Source organism: Hippoglossus stenolepis, chromosome 6 (assembly GCF_022539355.2).
Source record: "Hippoglossus stenolepis isolate QCI-W04-F060 chromosome 6, HSTE1.2, whole genome shotgun sequence".
In the NCBI taxonomy this organism is placed as follows: Eukaryota; Metazoa; Chordata; class Actinopteri; order Pleuronectiformes; family Pleuronectidae; genus Hippoglossus; species Hippoglossus stenolepis.
The window spans coordinates 9,034,447-9,053,306 of record NC_061488.1 but is presented as its reverse complement, the minus strand read 5'-3'; the positions used below and the strand labels follow the sequence as shown (position 1 = coordinate 9,053,306).

At 41.5% G+C, this 18,860-nt stretch overlaps 2 protein-coding genes across 9 annotated transcripts; one reads left to right on the top strand and one right to left on the bottom strand.

The window, feature by feature from the left end:
• The first annotated feature begins 4,699 nt into the window (after positions 1-4,699).
• On the top strand, positions 4,700-7,110 carry LOC118111311 (fibromodulin). Its single transcript, XM_035159764.2, is given in 2 exon segments — positions 4,700-5,588; positions 6,959-7,110. Coding segments are annotated over 2 exon segments (1,041 nt in total).
• Positions 7,111-9,277: 2,167 nt separating this feature from the next.
• Positions 9,278-18,315, bottom strand: csf1b (colony stimulating factor 1b (macrophage)). 8 transcript variants are annotated; one of them, XM_035159770.2, is made up of 9 exons: positions 17,961-18,300; positions 13,963-14,044; positions 13,820-13,882; positions 13,543-13,713; positions 13,164-13,362; positions 12,936-13,072; positions 9,924-9,964; positions 9,795-9,832; positions 9,278-9,662 (listed from the first exon to the last, which is right to left on the bottom strand). In XM_035159770.2, the coding sequence occupies exons 2-8, from the start codon at positions 14,029-14,031 to the stop codon at positions 9,796-9,798; spliced, it is 717 nt and encodes a 238-aa protein (XP_035015661.1). In that variant the 5' UTR covers positions 14,032-14,044; positions 17,961-18,300; the 3' UTR covers positions 9,278-9,662; position 9,795. The 8 variants fall into 8 exon arrangements, with proteins under 8 accessions (XP_035015661.1, XP_035015660.1, XP_035015656.1 ...); XM_035159769.2 differs by having other exon boundaries at positions 17,965-18,300; XM_035159765.2 differs by having other exon boundaries at positions 13,963-14,082; positions 17,965-18,299.
• Positions 18,316-18,860: the final 545 nt, after the last annotated feature.

Sequence of the window (18,860 nt, the reverse complement as noted above, 5' to 3'; positions counted from 1 at the left end):
ATACCCCAGGGAGAATTTATACAGTGTAACAATCGTAGTTTTATTTGAGTACAGGCCCTGAATACTGCCTCCATCGCTAATCAAACATCAAGCATTTAAAACTGCCTCAAGAACATGGTTTTGATTTCCAAAAATTGCTTAACAGTGTCTAGAGGGTCAACCTCTCAGCATTTAAGTAAAAGCAGACACCTTTTTTTTTACACCAAGGTTAATATGCAGCAGGTTTAAATGAAAGCAAGAAGGTTAGAGTAAGTAGCCTATATAAATGTTCCTGGCATGTGTGCATTTGATCTTCTTGTTTAAATTGTGCACATTCATATAAAATGCATAATGTGTACAGTGTGTTGTAATGGTGAACTCTGAACTATAAACTCAATCGACTTGTTCTTCAACAGTATTCCTAACTGGAAAGATTTGAAAGATTTGAAAGAGAAGAAATCTGTATTTATGGATTTGGAGCTCAACCAATCATGTCAGATTTTCCAACAGTGGATCATGTCATGAGCATAAAACAGCCGCTCAGCTTTTTTGTTTTGTTTTGTACATTTATTGCATAAACCTTGGTTAAACTTACACTGCTGCATTGATTTGAATGTTGCTGCCACATGCAGTGTGGGATGGCGTCATCTCTTGTAAATGATGGTCCAGTGGATTTCATGCTAAATGAGACAGGAAGTTTTGAAGAACTTTTCCATTGTGATGTGAGAATTTTCCTTCCAGCTCTCATGGTTTCCACTTATGTCTTTTCACCCAGTCAACAACTTTCCTGAACTTCTAAGCCTAAGTCTGCACGCTCCTACATGTGGCTGGATTTTGACATAAAAAGGCAAATACACTATGAACATTGTAAAAGTTTTATGTTGTCTTCTCCGGATTATTAACATCATGCACTGACAGCACTGGGTGTCTTTCCAAATGATATCAGAGATCACACATGTCTGGGGCACACTGTTGCGTGTTAAGTGATTTTTATTACTTTTAGTTTCAACATGATTGAAAAGTCAAATCCAGTAGTTTAGAATTATTTTTATTTTCTTTGTCTGACACTTCAATGTTTGGTATTTTGCTTTAAAATGACCAAAATAGTCATTTGATAGCCAAAATATTGGCACATCTAGATTTCTCCATCTGTATATAGATTTTTGGGGTTGGACGACATCGTGCATCTGCTCCATTCAGAACATTCCTTTCTATTATTTATGCTCCCCTCACTCCATGTACATGTTCGTAATGTGAAAAAGATTTTCTTTAAAGCCTTTGAAACTCGGTTTTCATGATATTGTGCAGTAAACAGGATTTCAGTCGGGCTGCAGCTGATTAAAACCTCTGTGCATTAAGCTCGTCTGCATTTTGTCACATTCTCAAAGGCTGACAAAGAAATCAGCGGAAAAGCTCAGAACGTATCAAGCTGAGCTGAAAGTTAACAGATGGTCAGTCTCTTATCTTTAAATTTAGAAAATCTGCTTGTCATTGGCTGTTTCCTCTTTCCTCGTCTCAGGACATTGTGCGTCCTCCTCTGAGTCTCAGTTTCAGCCAGTAGTTAGAAATAAATAAGTATACTGTATCACTCCGCTGCATTCCTCTGGAATTAATCAGCCACTCCTGAAGCGTGTGTGATGTGTATCCAGAGCAACTGTTCTGCTCCGTGCATCTGGAGTGGCGGCCGGTCATCAGAGTCAGAGCTGAGAGCTTCCAGAGTTCATCGAAGGGGACATGTGCTGAGGATGAAGTCACATTCATACACAGCAGAGGTTTGAATTCTGCTCCAGGCTCTGTAAACTATACATTGTCCAGCAGCCCTGGCCTTTGTTCACGTGTTTCCTTTGAAAGTGTCGACTGTAAAGTGCTCTGGATGGCAGTCTGGCATGACTCAAACCATAAACCCCCGCCTTATCTCACAGATGATGTAACAACTGGGAAATACATTCATAATAACAGTAGAGTGCAAACTGCTGCCCAGGCCCAACAATCCTGTTAAATTCAGTCAAGCCAGAACAAATTGCACACACTCAGATATATGTTCCCTACATGTGCCCATCAAGATCCATGAATTAATGCCTGGGAAAACAAGGTAAATCTCAACAAAACAAACAAAACACATCGCATCACTCTACTTTGTGAAAATCTGTATTATTTGCATAACCTTGCTGACAAACAAACAAACCTATTAGAATGTCAATCAGAGGAGTGTCTACCTCCTCCAAGGCCCAACCATCCCCTTAATTTCCAACAAGCTTCACCAAATTTCACAGATATCAGTTTGCTGAATATGCTTTCATGAAGACCCATGCATTATTGGGAAATCAGGGGAAAATATCCTGGATCCCCTCTATTCGTCATTCGTATGCTGGATTCTGTCTTTCTTGGCCCATGTCCCATTCTTCCACCCAGTTTTCTGAAAATCTGTTCAGCAGCTTTTGCGTAATCCTGCATAAATGAGAATGATTTTGATTCCTGCTCTGGATTTTACAGGGATCCAGTGCAGAAAAGTTAACACAGGAGAAATAACATCCTGTCACCATCTGTTTCGACTCTCTGTTGACATCATAGATTGTGACTCTTTGATTCAAGTTTATCTTTGTGATCGGATTCTCTATCAAGTCAAAGTCAATTTTATTCCATAGTCAATTCTGCTATGCACAGGACATAGACGGGATTGAAATGCTGTTTCTCTCTGATTCTAAGTGCAAACATATACTGTAGGTAGACAGAACATATATACGCAACATTAGAAGTACTGAAAACATAGTTCATAGTACAACATAGTCTGCAGTCAAAAGGCATGAGAGTAGTGCAAAGCGGAATAGTGAAAAATTACTTCATGGAAAGAAATGTAATGATGTTAAGATTTATCTGTAAACCAGATGTCATCTTCCCTTTGAATGTCCTGTTTCAGATTTATGTGAAAGAACATTATAATTGTATTATTTAAGTTGTGAGAAGCAAACTTACACAAAGACAAAAGTCAAATGATTGTAAATATTAATGTGAAAGTTTGCGTTGCAGGATCGCCATGTGATAAATCGATAAAATAGCAATGTGAGGATTGGGATTATTGGGTTTATTCCTTAAACTGGGTGGTTGTGGCTCAGGTTAAAGAATGGATCTTCCATTAACCAGAATGTCAATGGTTTGAAACCCGGCTCCTCCTGTTACTATGCCAAATTGTCCTTGGGCATGATACTGAACCCTAAATTGCCCCAAGCAGCTTTAACTGCCTCATTTGGAATTGAAAAACCATCATGCTTTCTGTTGCTGTTATTTTTCTCTACCCACATCTCAGATGCTGCATCCAAAAGCCAGATGAGAGATGGAGATCCACAGGAGGGAATCACCTTGATCCCACATTGTCCCCATCAAAGATTTTTATTACTAAGAGAGGAAATGCCTTCTCATTGTGATTGAGTGGTGTGTTGGCAAAAAGTGCAGTCTTCAAAATGGATAGCGTGTGTGGACTTCCTTCCCCGGATCTTGTTTGAAAGGGTCTGGGGAGTTTTGGATTGGATTAGTCAGTATCAGTTGCATTGCGTGATGATGGGGCCACTTCCCTCTTAATGCACACCAACTGAGTATGGAGTTTCCAGCAGCGGAGGAATAAAAGAAATTCAAGCCATAAACCAAGGAACCAAGGAGTGCATGCTCAGGTTCGTCCTCTCAAATGAGATGTAATGTTTGGTGTGTCTATGATTAAGGTGCATTATCCACCGACTTGTGCCTCCACAAAGAGGGGGAGTCGACTGGGGAAGAATGATTATAATGACTACAATTTTGCTGCTATGCTGGCGGTCATAAATGTCAAGGCCCATGCTGAAGTCAATCCGCAGTATGATAATGGCTCTCCTCTGTCTGCAGGCGCCAGCACAAACACATGTTAACTTTCTCCACAGCTTGAACACTGTAATTGAGGAAAGTAGTGAGTACCTGGAGTGAGCAGGAACAGAGAGAGCAAAGAAAAACATGGGACGTGTAAGACGAATGACTGTGAACAAATAACAGGGTTTGACATACTTTTACATGTCGAAACATACAGCGCTTGATACCGTTGGTTGTTTTCCAAAATCATAATGCAACATAAGCGTTAAATTTCCAATTAAAACCGAGTGCCAACACAACGCTAATTACAACGTCTCGCCTGGTTCGTTAAATTTTCTATATCATAACCCCCACCTGCACCATAACCACCTCACCACCACAATAAACAGCAGGCCAGACTCCGAGTGGCTGTGTTAATGATAAGGCATGACAAAGGGAAGGGAAACCAAAGTTGTTAAAAAGCAGATGTCTGTACCAGCTCACAGATGGGACTGATATTGACATGGCTGGAGGTGATATGTTGTTGCGTATATTCGACATGCAAGGGAAAAATGTATGCGCTCTAATGAGACAGGGTGGCGGGGACTGCCACCGTGGGGAGAGGGGGATATTTATTCTGTACCAAAGACGTATTCTGCTCAGTCTGAGAAGGACACAGGCGACGTGAGCAAGGAAGGAAGCATCGTCTCTGATCAACCACGTGGTAGGTATGCTGTGCCGACTTTACCTTTGAGGTGTTTCATTGTTTCATTTGTGTACTGCAGAGTTAGTTGCAAAATTATTTATCAGTGGTTACAGCTAAGGGATTGGGTAATCAGGAAATACCTAGATTTAACATCATATTAACTATACGTAACATTTTTGTCTATGGTATCCATTAGTGATCATGCAGAGAGTGGTGCTCCTCCTCCTGATCGGAATCGTGGATCTGAGCATGTGCCATCATAACAGCCAGTTCCAATGGCTGTCCCATCTGCGAGGGCAGCGTCGGCACGCCAGCTGGCAGGCCGGCCAGGTGGACTGCCCCCTGGAGTGCGACTGCCCCTCAACCTATTTCACTGCTATGTACTGTCACAACCGTAACCTACAGCATGTTCCCTACGTACCCTCACACATAAAGTATGTCTACCTGCAGCACAACCGGATCACTGGCATCCAGGATGGGGTGTTTGACAACGCTACCAACTTGGTCTGGGTCGTGCTGTTTAACAACCAGCTCAACTCAGACAAGATTGGCAACAACGTCTTCAGCAAGCTCAAGAACCTGGACCGGTTGCTCCTGGATCACAATGAGCTCACCCATGTGCCTCCTAACTTGCCCAAGTCCATCACAGACCTGCGGCTCGGTCATAACAAGTTCTCAAAAATCCTTCCCAAATCGTTTGAGGGGATGGCCAACCTCACCTCCCTTCAGCTCCAAGCAAATGTCATAGAGGACGTTTGAGATGCGTTCAAGGGGCTGAAGTCTCTGACTTTGCTGGACATGAGGAAAAACAAACTGAGGACGATCCCTGACAAACTCCCTGAGAGGCTGCAACAGCTCTACCTAGAGTTTAACAGCATAGAGAGTGTGCCCGAAGGCTTCTTGACCATGTATCCCCAACTGCAGTATGTCCGGTTGGCTCATAACAAGCTGACAGATAAAGGACTTCCATCCAATGTCTTCAACATCAGCACACTGACTGAGCTCGACCTGTCCTTCAATAAACTGGAGAAGATCCCTGTTGTCAGCAGGGATCTAGAGAACCTTTATCTGCAAGCCAATAAAATCAAAGGTATGGACACATCTCGGTCACACAGTATGTTCACATATTTGACATTACACAAATACACTTTTAGCTGTGATAACTGTAGTGTTTTTACTTATTTTTAAAAATCGAAATAAATTCGTATTTTTTTAATTGTGGCGCCAGGGTTAGACTGTGTAGTACTGTAGCTTTAATGCATTGCAGCAGGTTGACACAAAAAGTTAGAGAAATTTTGATTCATATATTAACCAGGGGCGGATCCAGGTGTGGGGCCAGGAGGGGCTGGGAAAAGCTGTAATCTGATTGGTCCCTGAAGTGCTCATGTCCTGTCGATAGTCACGTACTCAAAACAGTAAATATAATAATTAGTTAGGAATTTTGGACATTTTTGAGTTACAAAATGTGCTTTAACAATGAACAAAATAGTATAAAAAACAATGAATAACTTAAATGTGCACCTTGCTGAATCAGGAAACATGCATGAATGCTGGGCATATAATCAGCCCCTGTTGTGGCCCCTTTATGGCCCCTGATTTAGAAAAATCCTACATCCGCCACTGTCACCAAAACGTAGATAGTGGGAGAGTTGGTAATTGATTTAGCAGAAGCTTCCTCCTCTGCCTCTCTGACAGATCGTCAAACATAAGTGAACTCAACATGCCCACCCTCCACTGATTTAATGCACTCCAGCTGCTCGTCTGATTTTGAACTGAAAAACACACGGTCAGACAGTTTACCCACATTGTTTTGGTCTGCCTCGGTTCAACAGCACAATTTAACTGCGTTATTAATGTCCTCCAGCTTCAAACCCTATCTGATCATTTTTTAACTTCCTAAAACGTCATGGGTTTTCTGTCGTCTCCTTTTTTTGAAAAGTTGTATTTGGTGCAGCAACGGCCACGCCCCGACGGTGATGTAACACCGCACATTACTTCCGGGGTCTTGGCTGAACATTCAGTGAAGTGGAAAAAATTCAATCATTAGACGACAACGAAAGCAGGATTTTCCGAAAACATAAATCTTCTAAATGTCGCCCTTTAGAGTTTCCAACACACACTTTTCTTCTCATACACAATACAAACACAAATACCAAATGTTCACAGTAAAAAAAAGGGACAATACATAATGCAGATCATAAAACAAAGTACAAGAAGATACTTTTTTATTGATCTGTTGCTCCATGTCTCCCAGAAAAGTTGTAATATAGCAGTGTGAGAGTCGCGGCTTGCCTTTTAGCCCAGTCATACTTATAACTCCCAGGAGGAATTTACTGCAATGCTCATTTTTGTTAAAGTTGGCTTGGTTTGATAACCCTCTCGGCGTGACTCACATAATGACACACTGTGAGACAGCACGTAGCCTCCCGTTTATATTTCTCTCCTTTGTGTGTCTTCCAGAGTTCTCCCTGCACAGCTTCTGCAGTGCAATCGACATGGCAAACTTCTCCAGGCTGAGAGTGCTACGCCTGGATGCCAATAAGATCAGTGCCAGAGACATTCCTGCTGAAGCTGCCTACTGTTTGCGGCGCGTCGCCTTTGTTGACGTGTAGAGCTTCCTGATGTCTTTCCCTGATGTGTCTCAACTCTTCAAGGGTGTTGGTCCTCCCGTCACACCCTGACGTCCTGTTACCTGCCACCGTGGTTACCCACTGTCCACTTACGTCCAAACATTCTTGGAATAACGCGTTGTGAAATTGTTGTGAGAGCTACTATTATTATTCCAAATGATTAAATAGTTCCAGTATTAGTCAACAGGAAATACCACAGTTGTATAATCATGTATCCAGATGACAGGCAAATGGATGAGAAAGTGAGAGAGAGAGAGAGAGAGAGAGAGAGAGAGATGACTAACATCCTTTCAACAAACTAATCATATTATCAGAACCGGTATTCTGGCTAAATATTACAGTCTATATAAATTAGTATAACTAAGTTGTAGCTGATGACGAATTCTGCTTGCGTCATATCGAGTAAAGAGTAACTTCTATAAAATTAAACGTCAACAGCGTTAAGCGGGAGATTCAGTTAGGATCTTTGCCTCCACCATGTGGCACAAGGTGATAAAAACAGTAGTATTTTATTGGGCAAGGTCACATTCTTTAACATACAATCAGTGTACACTTAATGACTCTAAATAATAATGACTACTGTTCACTAACATTTTCCATTTGAAGTTATTTCATCAAGTGTTTTTGTCTTTAACTGCTTCTCAAGGGTTCAAAATGAATCTGTTCAAGATAGATTACTAGATTGAGTGTTATCTGAAGTTTTACTATGTTTTCAGAGTCTGAGTTAAAGCCAGTAAAGATACAATCAGGCTTATTAACCTGTGAACTGACATGATTCAGTGTATATCCACTGACAAAGCCATGAATTATAATTTTTTTGTTATGTAATGTGATTCTTTAATCTCAGAGGAAAAAAAGTTTCCATGTGTCACTGTAATGTTTGTCAACATGTTTTTAGAATTGAAGACGTGTTGTGTTTCCTCTAATTTAAAGATAAAAGAGGCAGAGAGGTGGGAGAGAGAGAGCGAGAGAGGGAACAGCCCTCTTGACAGTACTAACTGGTCTTAGGCAGTTCCCACATATTTATTGTTGAGGACAACTTGCCTTTTCATCTTCATCAGCTGCCTTTAATCCTCTGCAGAAAGGCACTAAATTGAATTATAGAAATACTTTCCTTGTTTTGTAATGGAGCCCTGACTTGGGATGAATAATGGATTACTGCCAGTGAAACACTGGTTTGCACGCTGATAAGCAGTAGCCTGTGAAATTAAGTGTGTTATACTGTAGATCATGTTATATTGCAGGCTGCACATGGTTCTGCAGAGGTTGGGGGGGGGCAGGGCTGTACGCTTGTTTTTTCTCTTCTGCTTTACGCGGATTCTTTAAAAACAAAATAGGGGCCAGCACATATGCACATGATTAAATGTGGGAATATTTTTGACAGGATTTACTGATGTGGCCCATTCTGAGACAAGTACAAATGTTTAGTTCGGTGGGAATTTGTCAAATTTTCCTCAAAGTCAGACATTATGCAATTTATTATTATAAAACATTAAGGATGGATCATCGTTGAATAAACATGAGTGAAAGTCACGACAGCATTATGGAATACACATGCAACAATCTCCCTCTCTCTGTCTGTATTATCTTATTATTTACCACTTCCATGTGGCAATAAATAAATGTAATGCAAGCATATTGGTAAAGCTGTGGTAGCACGTTATTCCCACCAAGTTCTATCACCCCTCAGTGTGCACTGGTGTGAAGCTATCAAATTGTTTCTCCACCTCTCTGCCAGTAACAACAGCTCAGTGTGTTTGACTAATAACACAATATTCTTGTTTTGAAACTACTCGGATTGTTTTATAATAACACAGGATTTACACATCTTTAGCCTTAACATTTACTAACTGCCGACTTGGTGATGACCAGCAGCGTGGGCTGATAATGAGGGGAACTGTAAGTGCTTTCCGGAGCGGTGGGAAAGACGGAGGATAAAAGCATTTTTGACTCCTCATAAAGTGTTAAGTCAAACAGGGTGTAGGCTATAAATTAGCCTCATCCGTGAATGAAGCCGTTATCTGCACTTTACATGTGACTTCCCTGTGTTCGTGTCCTCTGCTCAGCCACCAATCAACCATACATTTTAACTGGTTTTAAAGCTGTGGATGATGAATGCACTAGTAGCTGGACAGCAATGCATTTAGGATCTAGTCTTGATGGTAACTTTTTATTATCAATACGGTCATGGAATAGAGTCAAACTAATAAATAACTTGTGGAAATGTTTGGCAAACAACATTACAAACAGTTGGTTAAGTGGCAGCAAATGGAGACACATTATTCAACATTCATAACTAGTGTAAAAATAAAACTTTTTTGTGAACTGCAAAAGATAACGCATAAACATAATATACATAGCATATTAATCCAAATAAGGTCCATCTTTGCTTTCAGTCAAAGCGAAGCTTCCGATTAAATAGGTGAGCGTGATATATTACACACAATACTGATATGACATCTTGTTTGTGATGGATAAAATGTACAGCTTCACAAGTGTTCCGTCTGCCGCTGCAGTGATGTGCTGTGTGTCACCTGAGGAGAGAGAAAAACATTGAAAATAGAGGGAATGCTCCACGTCGAGGCGAAGACAGATGATGTGCGCTGTGCCAACTCCAGCTGTTTAACTGACCAGAGAATTTTTATGTGGGTGAGAAGGATACTCACATTATTGTGGCTCCATCTCTATGTCCTGCAGGTCTCTGCTTGAACCCAGATGACAAACACATGCATTAGGACGACAATAAACATGGGCAGACCAGTCATTTTTAATTGTAATTAGCCCTGTGCTCCTACCTTTGGTTTGTGTATCTTGATCTGTGGGGGTTGTGGGTTCTCTGTTTTGGAAAGAAAAACAAATCCAATGAAGGCAATGGACACATAGGGTGAGTAACAAAATAAAAAGAAATTGAAATTTGAACTAACAGACTGAAGCATTTGCAGTTCTGACTGATGAAAAATCAGGAGGAATGCGACTGACGGAGGGTTGTGTGCAAAGATTGAGACAAAAATAACTGTTTTGCCATAATTGAGTTGGAAGATACTGAGCAACTGGACAGAGCAGTGCACAGTAATGCTGAAAAAGTAGAAAGCTTGCAGTGGGCTAATTCAATATTTTTTTCTCTACCATTACAACTTTCTTTATAATGACTTCTGGAATTCATCGAGTCCAGGCTGCCCCACAGCCTGTGTTCTCCTTGACTGAGTAAACCCCAACTTTTTACAGCCACCTTTCAAATTTAATGCAGTTAAGGATTTCGCAGCCAAAGGATATATATATATATATATATATATATATATATATATATATATATATTTTTTTTTTTTAACGTGCTTGGCATCGTGATGTTCACGTTACTTTGCACCAGCCCTATATAGAAAAAGCAGAGCTAGACATTTACAGGGTTGCACTTAAGGATTCTGACACACAGCCTTTTGCTGGAGGCAAACTGAGCAGAAAGAAACGGATTGTTCGGCTCTGGAGATTAAAAAAGAGCTGTAAGTTTGACCCCTGTTTTGACCTTCATGAAGTTACAGCCTCACCTCCAGCAACATTCATCAGTAAAGCTTATTCAAGATATCAACACTGGTATACTGCCCAAAAGATGTGGAGATTGAAGGAGCTTACATGTGACGGAAAACTTACAGAAGTTATTTTTTGCCAACCCTGTCAGTGCACCCAACCTATATGTTATGACACAGCTGTTTGAACATCTGCCTTTGCACAAGACAATAGATTCAATTACAAGGAATACTTTGACTAAGCCCAATTCCTTCTTTCATATCAGAAAATGTAATAGACCTGCATGGACATTAATTATGTTTGCTAACGTAGGCCTCAAGGTCCCAGAGCAAATACAACAGTCGACACAAACACCGATTTTGTAGGGTTTAAGATTATTCACAGACATGGCTCTGTTCCAAGTAACTAACATGTCATTTCTAATGTTGTCTCTTTCCTCACACAGCATTTGAAGCCCATGCCCCTCTCTTTAGTCACACATTCTCACTGCGCACACAGATGATGTTAATTAAAGTCAGAGAAGGTTTAGTGCCGAGGCTTCGAGGGGCAACGTTTACCCACACGCACACTCTGCTTCGCAAAAGCTTCGCTGTGCCGTGTCACTGAATGGAATCAGTTAAACAGGAATACAAGCAACCAAGACCTCCCAAAGGAGAGGTCAGTTCCAGCTGTGCTCACAAGCTGCTCAGTCAACTCTGAACAAGACAGGATCAATTTATGGCAGGGAGCAGCGCATTTCCCCAAAGTCATTTATATAAATCAATTGCAACATTTGGCATCCATAGCCCCAAAAATCACTGATTTACAATGTTCCTGTCTACACCGTTTATCCTGTACAACTGTTTACCAATGTTAAAAAAAAATATTAAATTATTGTTAATATAACCTTAAACAACATTTGGTGCAGCAAGTTGGTCCAACAATTTTCTTTTTCATCACTGTCTGAATATTTCTCGTTTGTCACTGATTACCTTGGTTAGGTTTTGCCAAAATCAATTTGTCTGCCAACAAATTAAAATGTCTGTCTGAAGTCTGATTAAATCAAAACTAAAAGTCTTTAAGAAGCAATTCTGGTTGACTATGGAATCATGCATTTAGCGGCACCTACATCCCCATTCACTGTGATCCTGCAGTGGATTTGGATGGAAACCCCCCCCTCCCAAAACAATAACTTCACTGTGAGAAATCATCCAATACTGACTTAAAAGAGCCACTCAGACAGAAGAATCTGTTTGAAATTAACCCACCACTTGTGTGAAGCTCTAATGTGATTACATGCTGATGCTCTTTCAGTTCTAGAGTAATGTGATAAATGAGAACCCTGGCTCCCATGTGATCAAAATCATCCTGCCATTCAACATAATGCACATTTGTGGAAGAACAAACAACATTCTGACTCAGCTCCAAACTGCAGGAGCTCTTACTGCGAGCTCTGTGTACAGTCTCGAGGGTACCATAGTTACGTACCGCAGTAAACACATGCATGACGTGAATATTAGGCATTAGCAATACTTTGCTCCATCAAAGCACTGACCTCAGAATTACTCAGTCTGCCAGCATTTTTCTGCGACAAATCAATGCTCAATATATATCTAGGTCAGATGCAGAACATGATTTCTAAACGAGGATTAAAGGATCAAATGCAGCTTATTGAACTTAACAAAGTGAACAGTAAATGCAGCCATACAACAACTTTGTTTACCATCACACCAGAATTTTAGATTTCCCCTCAAAAAACAAAACCATTCACAATTTCTTTGCAACTTTCATTAGCCAGTAAAGACGGAGCTAGTTCCTATATGTGGACAAAATTTGATTTTTCCCACATATAAAATGTAAAGGGAGCATGCCATAAACCAAGGCCGGGTTGTAATTAAAGACATTTGGGTCTCTGCTTTTTCTCCCCCTTTGAAACACAGTTGCTTTAGCAGACCTGCTATTGCTCTGCAGAGATGCTATGTTTTTACCAGGATTACTGCAGCTAGGGCTGTTTCATTGCCTTCATTTTATGGGGTAGTTTAGCTGTTATTACACCTTTTGGTCTGTTTCGTGTTTTAATGCTATATAAAAGCACTGTGGTTGCCACATCACTCATTTGTGAAATATATTACAGTTGTTTAATCGCCAATAAAGTTGAAGTCATAACTACGGGTTTATGAATAAACACAAATATGGGGGGCCGGTACATGGCTGCCAAGACCTACTTTTTTGCAGTATGACTGGAATGCTTAACTTTATTAGGGCACATGTGATGTGGGAAATTAACAAATCAGAAGCACCAGTACCTTTTGTGAGATGAGACAGTAGAGCGTGAGTATGAATAGCAGTCCTCCGCAAATGGAGGCAATGATGAAGCCAAGCTTGTACAGGTCTTTGACCGGTCTTCTCTGAGAGGCCTTCACTGACTTCCTACCATAACTGTCTGTAGAAAAGAACAGGAAATCTGGGATCTCAATAGCTCCAGACATCTGCATAAATCATCACAGGACTTTCCAGTAGATTGAGATTCCCACCTGTAAAATGTGCGGGTGACTCTGTGAATAGCTCTGTGGTAGAGCCAAAGGTTTCTGTGTATTCGTGCTGGCATCTCCAGTCCACTGGTGCGTTGCTGGTTGTGATCAGCTCCCAGTAAACAGACAGCACCTCTGAAGCCCTCTGCAGCGCCTCTGAAGGAGACCCTCTGTACAGCGTCTCAAAACTCTCTGGCTTATCCTGTGGTACATTCCAAGAAACAGACCTTAAATATTTTCACAAGTATTGCAGATTTATCTTCTCATGCTGGGCAGTTCCTCATATCACATATTTGTATTTAATGTTCTATATTTATGAAAATGTACTCCTTCACGCGCATGAAATGGGCTACAAGTACAACACATAAAAACATATACTCACTTCAACCTCTTCATTAATCTGTGGCACACATTTCTGAGAATAGATGTTGAGGATGAGCGCTCTCAGGGACTGAACATAGCCATCATTGACTGACCCCCGGTTATATTTGAAGTGGGTGGTGAGAAGCTCCAGGATCCATGGTAAAGCAGCTTTTACAAAGCAACATTTGCTCTGTGTAAAATCACACCACAAGGTAATTAACATAAAAACACACAGGGCAATTATTGGAAAGTTTGAATTTAAGGGAAACCATAACAATAAACAAATGTTACCTTACCAAACTTCTCCGTTCTATGAATGTGTAGGTTATCGAACAACCACTTCTCAACTGGTTATCCATCTGCAGAAACAAAGGTTTTGTAGTGGGATTGACGTTTCTACTTTTGTTTCAACAGCTGTTTCTGATGTTTCAACACATACCAGGTTCCTGACTGTAAGCAGGTGCTCCCTAGTGATGGAGTGTCTGCATGGACCAGGGACCTCAGCCATATTCAGAGGGAAGCTCAGGAACATAAGCACACACAGACACTTTACCTGCAACTGAAACAATCATACATTATCTTTACATTCAACCGTCCGAGGGGGGTTTGACACAAATGTGTACATTCAATACCAAATATCCCATTAGAAGTACTCAGACATCACTCAAGTAGATAGTCAAGAGTCAATGATTTTTGGATCCAAGTGCAGAAGGAAGGTGCTTTTAATAAAAGAAAACCAGGTCTTGTGAAGGTGGCTAAAAAACAAACAGAAGAACAAGCAGATGGGCAAACATCTAAAATAGAAGACATGTGAATATTTCATGAACAAATGCAGGAAACTTAAAGAAACTGACAAAATGTGAAAGGGAACTCAGGGGCCTCTATTCTCTAGTAAGGGGAAGAAAATAGGATTTAGGTGACAAGGAGCTGGGCAGGCAGACAATCATAAAGCAGGGGGGGGGGGTGACCACAAAAGCCACACAAGGACAGTAAAGTTAAAATAAAGCTGGAAATAATAAACAGGGGCCAGTGAACAGGGAGAAGAGAAATATGTGGAACAGCAGGAGGACTGGGCAAGGGCAAAGTGGGAAACCTTTTGTGGACGCCCACAGAGGGCAGGGCAGGGGTGGAATAAGAAACCACAGTTCGCAAGATGAGGGAACAGAGCAGAGGACCCTCAGTGGATGGCCCAGATGCCAGGAAAACAGGCTGAACTTCTCAGACCGGTGAAGGCAGGACCTCCGTGAAGGTTAAACATGAGGCTGACAGGGAACACAGAAACTCTCAAGGACCAGCAGGAGACCAGTTCTGCCTCACTAAAGAACGATTTGAAGACCAATGATGTAAGCAAGGCCTCTCTGGAGGACAGCAACATAGGCAAAACGACTCTGGATGATAGCGGCGAGACCGGAGGTCAGGAAAGGCAGCTGGCACTAGAGGATTCATCCCCAGGTTGGTGCAGGCTAGATTGCAGAGCTGGGTATCGTCAAGTGGATATGCATCTGATGCCCAGAAGTCTGGCTGCCTGTCAACAGGGACTGTCCACTTGAGATCAGGATCTGGTATCTGAAGATCTGGAGCTGGTGTTGGCTCGGCTACCAATGGGAACAAGGATTAGGTTCTGTAAGGACCATTGACAGGAAACCAGGGGCAGGTGTCAACCATACCACCAACTGGTGATCAGGAGTTGGTGTCAACTGGGATCAGGATCGCTAATACAGGAGCGTACTTTTTAGGAGCTCTGAGCCCCAGATGTCTAGGTAAGAAGGTCTTCAGGGTCAGGAAGTTGGTCATCTTGGTAGCAGAGACAGACGGTGGATAACTGGCTCAGAAGAAGAACTAGGAAATATGCTAGCCAACTTCTGTGCAGATTGGAGGCTGGACGGAGGCCAGTATGCTGATGGCTAGCATGATGAAGGATAGCAGGTTGAGGTGACGGCATAAGGCAAGCATGCTGGTGGTTATCATACTAAAAAGGCAAGCAGACCTGAGGCTAGCCAACCGGAATGCAAAGTGGAGACTAGCAGCTAACTGAGTTATATCCAGGTTGGGAAATAGGATGGAGTCTTGGGGGCCTGGGACTGGCCGATAGGATCCAGGCTGCAGGTTAGGTGGCTCAAAAGCTGACAGCAGGTCAGCAGACAATGGAACAGGCTGCTGGCTAACAGACTTTAGGCTAGCTGGAGCACTGGCTGTAGGATACATGATTTAGAAGCAGACTGGTGGCTTGTCAGCTGGAAGAAAGAGGCGTGGCTAGCAAACACGGGACTGGCATGCTGAAATCGAGATAGATGACTCAGGGATGTTCCTTAAGCCACTCAGGCAATAAATTCACAGCTTTCTGGACACGTTGCATGCCAATGTCAGTGCTACTTCACTGTCCTCCTTACCCAGCCCCCTCCTCCCCTCACCATGATGCGGTTTATAGAGTGTAACACAAATCTTTTAGCTCTATAAAACAAAGCGCCTGTTGCGTCCAAATGGTCAGTTCATACTGTCAAGATTCGAGGTCTGGACCCAAGTGCAGTCCCCACACACGTGATGGAAGACAGCATGTAGTGACAATACTATTAATAGGAGAAAGGTGGTTCACGTGACGATGAAAACAACAGAAGAACAAGCAGGCATGCAAAAACTCAGGAAGTCCAATCTCCGGCTATCAAAAACTAAGGTCACAAAACACATGGGGAAGAAGTCAGGAACAAATGCAGGAAACCAAAGAGATAAACTGAGAGAGCGTGAAGGGAATCCAGAGCTTTAAATACCCCAGGGGAAGACAATAGGACACAGGTGAAACTAATTAGGGCGGAGCAGACCATCACAGAGGCGGGAAAAATAACAAAGACAGGAAGTAAATAACAACAGATGTGCAAGGAAAGTAATTTCAAAATAAAAGAGGAAATAATAACACAGAGTCCAGCCATGAAGTCACTCGAAGGGAAGATTGTGACACATACAATGGAAAATAGTCTCAAACACCAATTCAACCAGGGCAATGTTAAGAGCAGATCTTGGCATCCTGACCTCAACCATGTCAACATGAAAGTAATCCACATAGCAGTGTCGCTCCGGTTCAGCAATCCCTCCCAAACTGTGATATATTCCCTTCGTAAGAGAGCTTTCTTCCTTTCTTTCCTCTTATAAGTTATTTTAAAAGGAAAAACAAGTTCAAAGTAAACCGGAGTGGAGTTTCCTCTTGTTTTGCTCCGTAACAGAAGGCATTTGAGCAATTTGTGCATTTCCGTCCAAGATTCTAGTGGTCCATGTTATGGGAAAAGACAGCAACAATGCTCTCTCTCCACCCCTGCACATCAATTGTGCATAACATTTCTGTTTCTCAACTCGGGTCCTTACACAGTATCGGGTTTCAGATTTAGTCTAACGTGTACAGCGCCTTTTTCCTGCGATATTACCAGTGACAGATGTTTAATGTGTCTGACCTAAGAGGAACCCAGCCTGGTGTTAGATAAATTCCACTTATGGTCAAATAGTGCCCTCTACCATAGAAATTTGGCCAGAGAGAGCAACATGCATAGACTCCTCCTGTAGCCAATGATGCCTGCTACCAAGCACCTTTTGGCAACTGTAACAGTAAAATGGCTCCAGATGAAACCTAATCCTTCTACTCAGGATTTAAAACATGGTGACAAGCACATGTTCCTCACACTGCAGGCAATATGTTTGCACTAAAAGGTATTCCTTCCTAATTAACTCCTTGAATAGCTTGACCTGAGTTCGATGCAGCTTTTACAACTAACAGCCCAGACAGATTCCAGAGAAACAGTAAGTTGAAACGATAAAATAAAAAAGATTTATCTGTTGCCTGGTCGACCTCGGCCATATATAAAGATAAAAAGGACAGTTCAAAGCCGCTAGAGACGAGAAGTACTATTTTCATATTTTGTCGTGTGTTCCTCTTTTAAAGCTGAGCTGGATGGTTTAACTCTTTACTCTACGGTTCACGTAGTTTGTGTGTTATGATTTACCATGAATCTAAGTTGTTCAGTCTGTGCATGCAGACTGATGCCAAGATCCGAAGGAGAGGAAAAACATCATGTGCCATTATGTGTTTTAACTAACTATTCAAGCAAATAGAAAAACAACAATATAAAAATAAAACAAGATGCTATGCGTGAACTGAAAGACTATCATGCCAGCCACAAGTTTTACTTAATGACTAAAGATGACACATAATCAAATTAATGTAATCTAATAAAACTATTGATGTGACTGGTATGTGGCAAATGCAGGAGCACATGATGCAAATGTCACCTATCACATGAGTTGTTTTCTCTATGCTGCTATGATATCTATGTAGGTCAGCAAACTGCAGGATCACGCATCAAACTTCAAACTCCGACCAACACTTGCAAGCCCTTTTCTTGTCAGGCAGCGAACTTGGACTTTTTACTGCAATAGTTATAAAAAATTTCTCACCTACCTTCGCTTTGCTCTGAATCAGGGTTGACACAAGGATGGTCATCTGGTACGTGTTTGACAATGGAAAACACCAGACTCCTCTGTCACACACATTGAAGCAAAGAGATCCTTTTCATATATTCAATTCCACTCCACAGAAAGAAATTCGCTGTTAAGTAAATTTGACACTTCGTCATGTGGCGCTGTTCTTCAAAGCATTGCCTGATGTGCTCCTCCTGCACAGAGTGAGTTCAAACCAAGACTAACTGTCTCAGCTGACAGACAGCCCTTTTTAAAGACCTCCCTTCTGTCTTCTGTTTGACAAGATACAGTGTCCTGGTCTCTGCAGATGTGTTATAACAAATTGTTTTTTAGGCAATAGATTAAGGGGATAATTAGTTTTTGTTTAACAAGTCGGGCAAGAGACGCCACGAAGACTTTTTTTTCTAAAAAAGGACATTTGAATAAAATGATTTATTAGAGCTTGAATACGGTGGTGGGAACATCTGTTGTTATTCTTGAAACTCTATGACTTGAAGCCACGTTCTTTTAAAATGCGGTTCCTCAGATGAACTTTCAGAAAAACAGTTGTGATTAGGGGCCATGCACTCTCGCTTTCTTCTGGATAATAACTGTTGTGATTGACTGGACGCACTCGAGCGAGGCGAGCAAGAAAAATAAGATGCACGGAACCCTCAAGGATACGATGTGTAGTCGGACACATGCTCCTCAATTTATTCCCTGATTTATTAACTATATTTTTTGTATTAATGTCATGTTACACCAAAAGAAACTTGGTTTATTGGGACAGGGGGCGTGCACTAGTATTTGTAAGACCCGAACTAACCCAACAGAGAGAGGGATACACACACACATTCACATAAATGCCTTTAGGAGTTATTTTTGATGGGGAATTCT